The 12502-nt window shown below is 40.1% G+C and overlaps 1 protein-coding gene across 2 annotated transcripts in view; it reads left to right on the top strand.

Moving 5' to 3' along the window:
• The window catches only part of LOC119787297 (arf-GAP with dual PH domain-containing protein 1), a 45488-nt gene extending 35131 nt beyond the window's left edge, over nucleotides 1-10357 (top strand). For both annotated transcript variants that reach the window (XM_038291076.1, XM_038291075.1), the window contains exons 8-11: nucleotides 3555-3617; nucleotides 8632-8703; nucleotides 8796-9024; nucleotides 9438-10357. In XM_038291076.1, coding sequence (XP_038147004.1) covers nucleotides 3555-3617; nucleotides 8632-8703; nucleotides 8796-9024; nucleotides 9438-9466 — 393 coding nt within the window. In that variant the 3' untranslated portion in view covers nucleotides 9467-10357. The remainder of the gene's footprint in view (nucleotides 1-3554; nucleotides 3618-8631; nucleotides 8704-8795; nucleotides 9025-9437) is intronic.
• Nucleotides 10358-12502: the final 2145 nt, after the last annotated feature.

The raw sequence follows: 12502 nt of genomic DNA, 5'->3' as shown, positions 1-12502 counted from the left end.
AGAAAGGTGAACAAGGCGGCAGGCGTGAGTGACTTTGCAAACTGTTTGGCACTGTGTGGCCAAACATCAGACGAATGGAGGATCATGCCTACTCTGTATCACAACGAAAAGCGGCGGACACCGAACCCCCGTCATCTAAGAAGCGGAAACACGACGAGCATAAACGCAAGCGTGACAAGAAACGGCAAAAAACACGGATCAACATTGGCACGGCATTTACACGATGGAAGTCACTGATGGAGGAGAAAGGTTTTCAAAGTGACGCTCAAGTTGCCAGTTTTCTCTTGGACAGGTAATTAATCCTATACACACAATTGTCTAATATCACTGCAGTTTTTGGAGTACAGGATGCTCAGACCTGTCTAAAACAATAACATGCTGCGTGATGATGCTGTTACACTCCAGTATACTTATTCAGCAACGTCCCTGACGTTTCACAGATAATGACTCAGTAATTTTCTGTAAAATAATTTTCTGGATATTTACCTCGGTTACTTCTCTCCGGCTCCTTTGGAGATCTTCAAGCCTTTCCTCCTCTGCTCTAGTCACCCCGCTGGCACCCCTCCCTCGCCTGGCCCCAGCTGCATGCCCTCGCCCTCTTCCTCTCCCTCTTCCTCGCCTTGTAACCCCCGTGCCACAAACATGACTTGGACTCTGTAAACGGGGAATATATATTCTTCCAGCGAACACAATCTCGCTGTTAAACTAATGACTACAATTACTTCGTCTGTTTATATCACCATGCAAAGCAGCTCACCAAAACGTCACAACGATGTAGAAAAAATAACGGGTATATTTATTATCTTAAGTCTACATGAAATCTATACCCTACACAGACTAATGAAATACTATCTGTAAAATTATCTATGTAAACAAACCTCATCACTTGAGAAGGTAGGTGATGCGGACGTCCTGGAAGACATTTTGTCCCGTAACGCTCGCCGTACTGTTGGGAGGGAGAAGCGGTGGAGGGGAGATGTTCATGTTGCTGCAGTCTGCAGTCTGGACGTTAGATGTCGCTGAAAATTACACACTGGGCCGGATTTATCAAAGGTTTGCGTGTATTAAAACGTGAGCTATTTCACTGCGCACGCTAAAAAATGTACAAACTGATCTATCAACAGCGTGCTAAAAGGATTTGGTCTTTAAAACGTGCTAAATAGCGCCTCTTATCCATTTAGTACTTTTTCTGCAATGAATATTCAATATAGGGCGTTTACACGCAAAAGTGCGTCTTGTGGGAGGAGAACATGTAAATATATTAATTTAGCACTCGCAAAGTGATTTATCAAACCTGAAAGCAATTTTGCTAAAGGTATCTGACTCTATATTTAACACGTTTCAAAAGAAGGTGCAAATGGTCTGTATGCGTAATTGCGCACACATGGCAGCGGTTATTGTCGCAAGAAGGAGACATCGAAATGAAGCAATGAGACGCAGAGAACGCATTTTTTCACTCCGTGTGAATATTTTTGGAATGAACGAGGAAACGATCATCAAAACATATCGTTTATCCGGCATTGCCATTTTGGAGCTGTTGGGGGAACTCCGAATGGATTTGGAGCCAGCCACAAGGAGGACCCACGCAATACCAGATATCACAAAACTCCTCGCAACATTGCACTTTTTTGCATCTGGGATCTCCCAATCTCGTTTTTCAGAAGTGCTGTCCGACGTTCTAAATGCCATGTCGCCCTGACGCCCTACCGGAGAACCCCGACACCCTGCGCCTGTGGAGCAACATGCCAATGCAGTCATCTTATCCACAGTCACTTCTTGTGAGCCATTTGGTATGTGCATTGTTCTACAGGCCGATACAAAACACCTGTTTTTTTTTTTGTTTGTGTGTTTTTTTCTTACTGCGGTGAAGTAGAAATTCAGCCACATACCACCTTAGGGAATAAAGGTTGCCAAAGTTTATATATATATATATATATATATATATATATATATATATATATATATATATATATATATATATATATATATATTTTTTTTTTTTTTTTTTTCTTTTTTTGGAGGGGGTGGTGTCACTGTAAGATTAAAATTTCTTAATGCACTAGTTTGCACAAACTACTTTGCCGCAAACCACAAAACGCGCAAAACCATCATTTAAATAGGGCGTCTCCAACAGTTTTGCGCCTGCCACCAGTTACGCAATCACTCTTGTTAAATCACCCGCAAACCATGGTTCAGCCCCTCGCGCAAAATTCCACTTTGCGAGCGCAAATTACTGCACGCAAAATTGGATCTTGATAAATCCGGCCCACTGTAGCTTTAAAATAAGATAATTAAATAGTATGGGCTTGTAATAAGACAATGCAGTTGCTTTTTCTTTTTTTAATGTAAATTGTCTTGTTCCATTGGTAAAGTGTCCGACTTACCTTCTCCATTCAAGACAAAATGCATCTATTTTTAGAAAGCAATATATTTATTTAGATTTCCATTTTTTGCAGTGAGGTTAGCCAGTGTTTCAAATAACACTGAGATTATATCTCCCTCAAAAGTTTGTCTCTTATTATTACCTCTGTTTTAAATCATCGTTTAAAAATGTCCAAGTTTAGTTTCTCTTCCTGATGGTTACTTCTTTTAATTCTGCTTATCTTTTATCTTAAATTTCCTTAACGTTTGAAGATCAATTTTGTGATATTAATCAAAAGGCCTCTGATTTTTTTTTCTTTTTACGTTTTTCTCAAATAACAGGTTTTATAAAAGGTATTTCTATGTGTTCATTTGAGAAGGGACAAATAGGAGTCTTTGCCTGAGCCTCTGTCTCCTATCTGGTCTGGACCGGTTGCCCACAACAAACCAGCCCTCTTTGCAACTGTTGCCATCAATCAATCAAACCTCCCACACAGACATGTTTTCTCTCACCCACCCCTCCTTTTCTCAGCTCAGTATTTATTAGCTTTTTAAAATCCTACAGTAGTGATGAATCTTTGGTTTTCTGACCAGAAGATGGCTTGTTTGTGTCATTTTGTTTGGGTTCAGAGTCGTCTTGCATGCTAGCACCCAACTTCTCAGGCAATATCTTAAATGTAAGCTGCTAACATCATGAGATTGACTCTCCCAAATCTGAATACTGAAAAGTTGAAATTTAATTTTGTTCAATTTGACTTGTTTAAAGTTTTAAGTCTATAGTTACTTAAATAATAATTATCCATCCCCTTTCCCCATATTTCAATTTCTCAGTTTTCTCCTTTTTAGTCTTATTGTATTTCTTTATGAATATTTTTCTTTGTTCCTTGTTTATTTTCTACATTTTTCTGAGCAAGGATTGCTGGACTCTTATAGATGTGCTTTTTATTTTACACCTTACTGCTACTGATGGGGTAAAGCTTCAGCGCTGCTATATTTCCTTAAACTTAAAGATTTTGTTTTGTTTCTAACCTCGTATCAAAATGTGTTTGGAGTTAATAAATTAAGGGGAAATAGGCTTAATAGATTTACAATAATAAAAAAGTAGTTTATATTATCTTTTAAATGTTGTATGATGATTCTTAAATTTCACTCATTTAAGATTTCATCCACATCTTATTTTTTTTCCCCTGTAGCTGGTGCCCAAACTGACCCGAAACTTTATGAAAGAAGGCTTCATGGAGAAAACCGGACCAAAGGTTTGTCACGATCATCCTGATTAACAACAACTTTTCTAGAATCAAGCTGAACGTACATCCATCAGAAAGTGTCCCGATAATCTGACTTCTTCTTTTCTGCTAGAAAAACAACCCGTTAAACAGATCATCAGTACAGCTTATCACTTATCATTTTCTTTCTCTCTGTCAGTGCTATTTGCAGTTCATGTGCCTGCATCATCTAGTGTTACTATAAAAAATGAAATTAACTAGTATGCAATTTATTTACAGTAAAAGTTTCATCTGGTTTATACTTTTTGGTTTCTACTGTGACAGCAATCTATAGAAATAACCTGTAGTGTAAGATCAACAACAAATAAATTATGAATTACATTTGACAAACATAGACATTGGCTAATCACTTTCTGTTCACTTCAAAAAAAGTTTAAAAATCAATCCACTGGACTTTGTTTCCAAGTTTGAAGATGTTTCGCTTCCCATCCAGGAAGCTTTATCAATTCAAAATGTCAGAATTAGTGTTGAGTTTGGCCTTGTTTTAGTTTAGCAAACATGCTAATTGAAATGGACAAATATGTCCACCCCTTTGGAATGGGGGTCGTTTGGGTTCTTTGTTAGCCTGCAATGCTCCATACCTCTCTATGTCTCAGAAAGGGGGGTCGTTAAAGTGAATAGTTGGTCTGGCTGAATAGACTCTGTAGGACACGCCCCCTCCTCATTTGCATAAAGAGGCAGGAATGCATAGAGAAATGTAAAAAAGGCGGGCAGAAATAAATAGCGGCGAAGAAATAACTAGGGTAAAAAAACTACAAAGGAAGAATAAAACAGACAAAAATATTATAACATGCACATAAATAAATGCTTAAAATATAAGTAATTAAAAAGAAAGTTGAAGATTATAAAGGACCAAAAAAATAAGGTAAATATTACAAAGGCAAAGAAATAAAGAAGCTAATTAAAAGAGTTATATACATTTATGTCTCACTGTATAATTTAATTTCTACTTACATTTGTTTGTTGATTGTATTTTTGGTGGCAATTAATTGTACGCTTATATATTTATTGAGCATTTATTTATTTTTAAATATGGCAGAGTTGGTCCTCCATACAGGGACTTCTGTTCCGCTGTAAAGGGGAACAGTTTGCATGTTTTCTAAGCCAAAACAAGGCTTTGTTTTGGATCCACTATATAAAGCCTGGATCTCAATGCTATTTCTGACATTTTGAATTCAAAATGCTTCCTGGATGGGAAGCGAAATGACTTCAAACTTGGAAAAAAAAGGTCCAGTGGATTGTTATTAATCCTTTTTGGATTGACTATGACATGGATGATTGAGAATCTTCACCAGCATATGTCTCATTACAGAAAAATTCAAAATACTTTATTAATCCCAAAGGGAAATTAAACGTTGCAGTAACTCAGGTGTTGTAGGTGTTGATAGCTGTAGGCAGGAAGGATCTTCTGTAGTGGTCTGTGTTGCACCACCTCTGGAGAAGCCTCTTACTGAAGACACGCTGTTGTTGCAGCAATCTTCTGAAAAGGATGCTCGCAGCTCTCCATACTTTCTTCCCTTTATTAAGAATTCATCTTTGTAAAGGAGCTTATTTAAGTCATTAGCTTTAATACTGTTACCGCAGCAGTGGATGGAAGAAGAGATCACACTCAACAACAGACTTATAGAAATAAACGATAAAATGTCAAGTGTGTTCTTGAATAATTGAGATTTTATCTGAAACAGGTAGAAAATACAAATTCTGCTCTGCAGATCTAACAGGGAGATTGCTGCTCACTAATCTGAACAAATTAAACAGGGATGTACAGCATTTTTTACTCAAAATGAAACACTGATATACCATTTTAAGTATCCTCTATTATTGGCTGAATTGTTTAAACTAATATCAGGACAAAAGACGAGGATCTATGTTAGATTTTCCACTCTTGAAAAGAGGTTTTCTCTGGTTTGTTTCTGCGCAGTTTGGCTTCTTCTTTGGCAGTTTTTAAATCATTTAAATCTTTTAATCAATATGATGTGCATCTTTATGTAAGGATTTAGTAACATGCATTTACAATATATTGTCATGATGGGATTCAGGTTTCTAACCCACATGCAGAACACAACGGAGGCAGATGAAAAGTTTGACTGTTTATTGAGATAAACACAAAGTTATATAAATAATACTGAGAAGCAGATCCGGGATTGGTCACACAGGGTTCTCTGTAGAGAGGGACAGTTAGGTTAGCCAGGATGCTGAAGATCTTAGCCAGAGGAATTGTGCAGGTTTGTACCTGTGACGTGGTTCAGGTTAGCAGCTGAGGAGGGGAACCGGGTTGGGTCCAGAGGCTTGAAGTTGGCAGAGGGCAGGGCTCGACTTCAGACTTATCAGTGTTCAGATCCAGAGTCTTCTTCCGATCCTCTTCTTGAGGGTGGGCAGGCAGGTTCAGACAGTTAGATTCTTCAGATGAGCTCCTGAGAGCCGGCAGGCAGATTTCAACAGATGAAGCTCTTCCAGAGTTCCAGGGTTATGTCAGGTTTCTTCCTAAGAGGCAGAGAAGACAAAAACTGATCAGGTTCAAGTTCAGGTTTCAGGGGAGTCAGAGAATCAGACAGACTGGTTGGCTCAGGCTTTGCTAACCATAACTGGCTTAACATTCTGCCGCTGGAGTGTAGTCCCGCCGCTGCTTATATGCTGGTCTCCTGATGACTGATGGATCGCAGGTGTGGTCGTCAGCTCAACTCCAGGAGACCTAGAGGCGCCCTCTGCTGGAGGAAGGTGGACAGACCTCCAGATCCCAACATACACTATATTGCCAAAAGTATTTGCTCACCTGCCTTGACTCACATATGAGCTTAAGTGACATCCCGTTCCTAATCCATAGGGTTCAATATGACGTCGGTCCACCCTTTGCAGCTAGAACAGCTTCAACTCTTCTGGGAAGGCTGTCCACAAGGTTTAGGAGTGTGTTTATGGGAATTTTTGACCATTCTTCCAGAAGCGCATTTGTGAGGTCGCACACTGATGTTGGACGAGAAGGCCTGGCTCTCAGTCTCCGCTCTAATTCATCCCAAAGGTGTTCTATCGGGTTGAGGTCAGGACTCTGTGCAGGCCAGTCAAGTTCATCCACACCAGACTCTGTCATCCATGTCTTTATGGACCTTGCTTTGTGCACTGGTGCACAGTCATGTTGGAAGAGGAAGGGGCCAGCTCCAAACTGTTCCCACAAAGTTGGGAGCATGGAATTGTCCAAAATGTCTTGGTATGCTGAAGCATTCAGAGTTCCTTTCACTGGAACTAAGGGGCCAAGCCCAGCTCCTGAAAAACAACCCCACACCATAATCCCCCCTCCACCAAACTTTACACTTGGCACAATGCAGTCAGACAAGTACCGTTCTCCTGGCAACCGCCAAACCCAGACCCGTCCATCAGATTGCCAGATGGAGAAGCGCGATTCGTCACTCCAGAGAACGCGTCTCCACTGCTCTAGAGTCCAGTGGCGGCGTGCTTTACACCACCGCATCCGACGCTTTGCATTGCACTTGGTGATGTATGGCTTGGATGCAGCTGCTCGCCCATGGAAACCCATTCCATGAAGCTCTCTGCGCACTGTTCTTGAGCTACATGAAGTTTGGAGGTCTGTAGTGATTGACTCTGCAGAAAGTTGGCGACCTCTTCGCACTATGCGCGTCAGCATCCGCTGACCCCGCTCCGTCAGTTTACGTGGCCTACCACTTCGTGGCTGAGTTGCTGTCGTTCCCAAACACTTCCATTTTCTTATAATACAGCTGACAGTTGACTGTGGAATATTTAGGAGCGAGGAAATTTCACGACTGGATTTGTTGCACAGGTGGCATCCTATCACAGTTCCACGCTGGAATTCACTGAGCTCCTGAGAGCGACCCATTCTTTCACAAATGTTTGTAAAAACAGTCTGCATGCCTAGGTGCTTGAATTTATACACCTGTGGCCATGGAAGTGATTGGAACACCTGATTCCAATAATTTGGATGGGTGAGCAAATACTTTTGGCAATATAGTGTATATAGCCACCATATCCTTGGATCAGTAAATCCTTCATGTCATGAACATGCTCCGAATGCTGAATGGATTATTACTAGGAGGCATCAAGCTTCTGTTTCCTACTTCCTTCCTTACTGCCAGCACAATTCAGACAGCACTTGTCACACTGCAAAAACGAGCTAGAAATAAGTACAAATTTCTTAAATTAAGTGTATTCACCCTTAATTTGAGTAGGTAAATTAGATAGTTTGCCAATGGAAGGAGTATTTTTACACTTAAAATAAGATAATTAGATAATATGCACTTGAAATAAGAGAATGCAACTAAATTGTCTTGTTCCATTGGCAAAATGTATCTTTTTACCTACTCAATTCAAGAAGAAATGCACTTATTTTAAGGAAAAATGACTTATCTAGATTTAGATTTTTTGCGGTGAGTGACTGTTTATGCAGTTCTTCTCCGGGTTAAGTGTCTGACGGGATTACTGCGTTTAGATGGACTGCTCCTGTGCAATGATTAACCAGGAGAGCCTGGGTTCTTCTAATCAGGCAATGAATTGGTCATTAAACCAAATCCAAGACATTTAGGATTTTTTTTGACTAATCAGCTTCCCTCAAAACAACATGGTAGAATAGTAAAGAAGAGGTAGTATTATGGTTTTTAGATATTCTGTAACATCACATTCAGTTTTTTCCCTGTTTTAAAAATTGCAATTTTGTTTTTATCCAATTTTACAAGAAGATGGTGCTTCAGTGGTAACATTAACTTTAGTTATTCTTTAACATATTACATGGAAAACAGGTAAGCATGAAAAAAGACTAGAAGCCTTAAAATTTTCCTATCAAAGCTCCTTTAAAAATATACATATTTCATTGGCCTTTTTAACCAACGTTGTTTAACCATCATTTGTTTGATCATTACTAATTTTGCTTGCAGATGATGTCTGTTCAAAGTGCTTATAAATAAAGTTGGCCGGACTTGTTTGCTCTCATATTTTCCCCATCTGTCTTGCTCTGCTGCAGCACACAGAAGGCTTTAAGAAGAGGTGGTTTACCATGGACGACCGGCGACTCATGTATTTCAAAGACCCTCTGGTGAGTAGAGACCCGATTCCTCCCACTCTTTAACAGAGCTGACTTGTTGGACTCACACCGGTTCCCGTCTGTCCGACCCTCTCTGCCCCCAGGACGCCTACGCCAGAGGGGAGGTGTTCATCGGCAGCAAGGAGAACAGCTACACCGTCCTGTCAGGTTTGCCCCCGTCCACGCAGGGCTACCACTGGAACCACGGCATCACCATCATCACACCTGACAGGAAGTTCCTCTTTGCCTGTGAGACGGAGGCCGAGCAGCGTGACTGGATCGCAGCCTTCCAGAGAGTCATTAACCGACCAATGAGGCCGCAGGAATATGCAGGTTTTTATTTGCAATATTCGAGATACAAAGAGAAACCGGACTGATCTGAAGCTTGAAGACTCAACTGTTTAATAGGAAGCTGCTCAGCCCTGTTTTTATAATGTTAAAAAATGGTTAAACATAGAACCATAAATCCTCCAGAAGATCAGACCTGGTTGATTGACTCTGCAAACCTTCAAAACGAGGCTATTTTTGATGGTATTTCAGCATAGCCTATAGGTCACACACTTTTAAAAATGTTAAAAAATTGTCTACAAATCTGTTCTTTACATTTTTATAACATCTGCCTTTACTCAGAATGAAAAAAAAAAGTTAAACAGGCAAAACAAAGCACCTACCTATCCCTCATTTTGTTCAGTATGGTCTGCTGTGTATCTGTACCTCACTTAATGCCTTTTTCTCTTTCTTTCTAGTGGAGGCCCATTTTAAACACAAGCCTTGAGGCCTGCAGAGAGTCCAAATACATCTGGTCCAGCCCTGTCAGAGAGATCAAAGGAAGCCCCTGGACCGCACAACATGAGGGGAGGCATCAGGGCTGATTGGGGTTTGGAATGAGCCAAGATTAGAAAAGAAGCAGAGAAAGCAGAAACTTTGAAGGACTTTAGTCTTTGTAAAGACAATCGTTGGAATGATCTTAGAGGGAAGAGTAGAAATTATGTCTTTCAATGCTTTGTGCTCTCCATTAATCCATCCCTCAGCCATGTGGACCTCTCATCTGCATCCAGCTCCCCTTTCATCCCTAGAATGGTTCTTTCCTCCTGTGATCCTATGTAGTTATGTAAGCTAGAGTCATGTCACTGATTGCTTAACTGAGACAAACACATTTTTAATTTATTGAATGTACATTTTTCGACCACAGTGTCTTAACCGTGCGCGTGGAATGGTCATGTTTTCGTTCAGGACTCTGCGAGGTTAAAAATGGCGCTGAAACCCTGGTAAACCTGAATTCTACAAAGTGCTGTTAACAACAACAACCATGCCTACAAACTAAACTTGCACACGAACGCTCAGTGAACACCACCGCTGTTAATGATGCTGGAGCAGGCGGACCTGCGTCCGACCAGGGTGCTTTTAAAAACCTCCGCTCGACAGCCTCGCCCTTATTTATTTATACTGTCCAACATACCAAGTCATGATGGGATGTTCATTTTTGCTGCTTTCATGGATTGTAATGTGAAAGGGTGGATATTTGTGAAGCACTTCTACAACTGTTCATTCTATTCTTTGGATTTTGTTTTAAAGGCACGCTGTTATGTTGATCCTCGCATCGTTGTGGGAAATAAATTCTTAAGATCCTAACGTGAAAACGGTGGAACCAGAGATCAGATGGCAGCATGTGTGTGTTCTGAGTGTTTACTTGGTGGTTTGGACTACATGCATGTTTCTACACACTCTCACTCTTCTATTAATACTGAATTCTAATTTGTACTTCTTAGTATTTAACCAATATTCTGTTTTATTGTTGCATTAACTCATAAGTATGACAAAGACTCACAATATCACCTTAACAACGTTATTTTCAAAAAGATTCACTTTATTTAATAATCCTCATAAAATTAGGCAATGTGTAATTTGTCCAGCAGGTGGAGCCATTCACCTGCTTATTTCTTTTCTCTTCCCATCTAGATTAGTTTTTTTCCTTTAACCATAACTTATGTAAAGGAAAATTGTAGAATTATGATTTTACTGGTTGGAGACAATTAAAAGAAATAGGATTGAAATTCAGAGTAATTCCTTGCCTTGCTAATTTTTTGTTTCTATTAAAAGGCTCCTCTCATAAGGATTGCACTCCTATAACGGTAACACACAATTATATTTTATTTCTATTTAAAGAAAAAAATCAGAATTTCAAGGTTCCAAGTTGGAAAGATTTATGAAAGTTGGACAATAAAACATGTTTCTGGACATCCTACTGTGGTAGAGCACTGTGCCACAGTGCTGTACCATTTCACTGTCACGCTTGTTTAACGATCCTGTATTACCCCTTACTTAATTACCTCAAAAACTCCAGAGACCAGTACTCAAGTTGAGGGGGAGGGCATCAACATTCTTAAGAAAATCTTAAAAATCACCCCCCTTCCTGACATTTTATTAATGTGTAAAATTTCTAGTATATATTAACAGTAATGGCAATAATATTGCCCTTTCAACATTTATCAGGCTGTTGGCTTTTGAATAGCCTGAGCAAAATAAACAAAAAAAATGAAGTGTCCTCTGTACAGGTGCTGGTCATAAAATTAGAATATCATGAAAAAGTAGATTGATTTCAGTAATTCCATTTAAAAAGTGAAACTTGTATATTATATTCATACATTACATACAAACTCATGTATTTCAGATGTTTATTTTGTTTAATTTTGATGATTACAAATGACAACAAATGAAAATCTCAAATTCATCATATCAGAAAATTAGAATATTACTGAAGACCAATAAAAACAAAGGATTTATAGAAATGTTGGCCAACTGAAAAGTATGAACATGAAAAGTATGAGCATGTACAGCACTCAGTATTTAGTTGGGCCTCCTTTGGCCTGTATTACTGCAGCAATGCGGCGTGGCATGGAGTCGATCAGTCTGTGGCACTGCTCAGGTGTTATGATAGCCCAGGTTGCTCTAATAGTGGCTTTTAGCTCTTCTGAATTGTTGGGTCTGGTGTATTGCATCTTCTTCTTCACAATACCCCATAGATTTTCTATGGGGTTAAGGTCAGGAGAGTTTGCTGGCCAATTAAGAACAGGGATACCATGGTCCTTCAACCAGGTACTGGTAGCTTTGGCACTGTGTGCAGGTGCCAAGTCCTGTTGGAAAATGAAATCTGCATCTCCAAAAAGTTGGTCAGCTGCAGGAAGCATGAAGTGCTCTAAAACTTCCTGGTATGTGGCTGCGTTGACCCTGGACCTCAGAAAACACAATGGACCAACACCAGCAGATGACATGGCACCCCAAACCATCACTGACTGTGGAAACTTTACACTGGACTTCAAGCAACGTGGATGAAGTGCCTCTCTTCTTTTCCTCCAGACTCTGGGACCTTGATTTCCAAAGGAAATGCAAAATTTACTTTCATCAGAGAACATGACTTTGGACCACTCACCAGCAGTCCAGTCCTGTTTCTCTTTAGACGCTTCTGACGCTGTCTGTGGTTCAAGAGTGGCTTGACACAAGGAATGCGACAGCAGAAACCCATGTCTTTCATACGTCTGTGTGTGGTGGTTCTTGAAGCACTCACTCCAGCTGCAGTCCACTCTTTGTGAATCTCCCCCACATTTTTGAATGGGTTTTGTTTCACAATCCTCTCCAGGGTGCGGTTATCTCTCTTGCTTGTACACTTTTTTCGACCACATCTTTTCCTTCCCTTCGCCTCTCTATTAATGTGCTTGGACACTGAGCTCTGTGAACAGCCAGCCTCTTTAGCGATGACCTTTTGTGTCTTGCCCTCCTTGTGCAAGGTGTCGATGGTCGTCTTTTGGACAAC

This window comes from Cyprinodon tularosa, unplaced genomic scaffold, assembly GCF_016077235.1.
Source record: "Cyprinodon tularosa strain WSP-4 unplaced genomic scaffold, ASM1607723v1 ctg292, whole genome shotgun sequence".
Taxonomy (NCBI): domain Eukaryota; kingdom Metazoa; phylum Chordata; class Actinopteri; order Cyprinodontiformes; family Cyprinodontidae; genus Cyprinodon; species Cyprinodon tularosa.
This window is presented reverse-complemented; position numbering and strand designations above follow the sequence as displayed.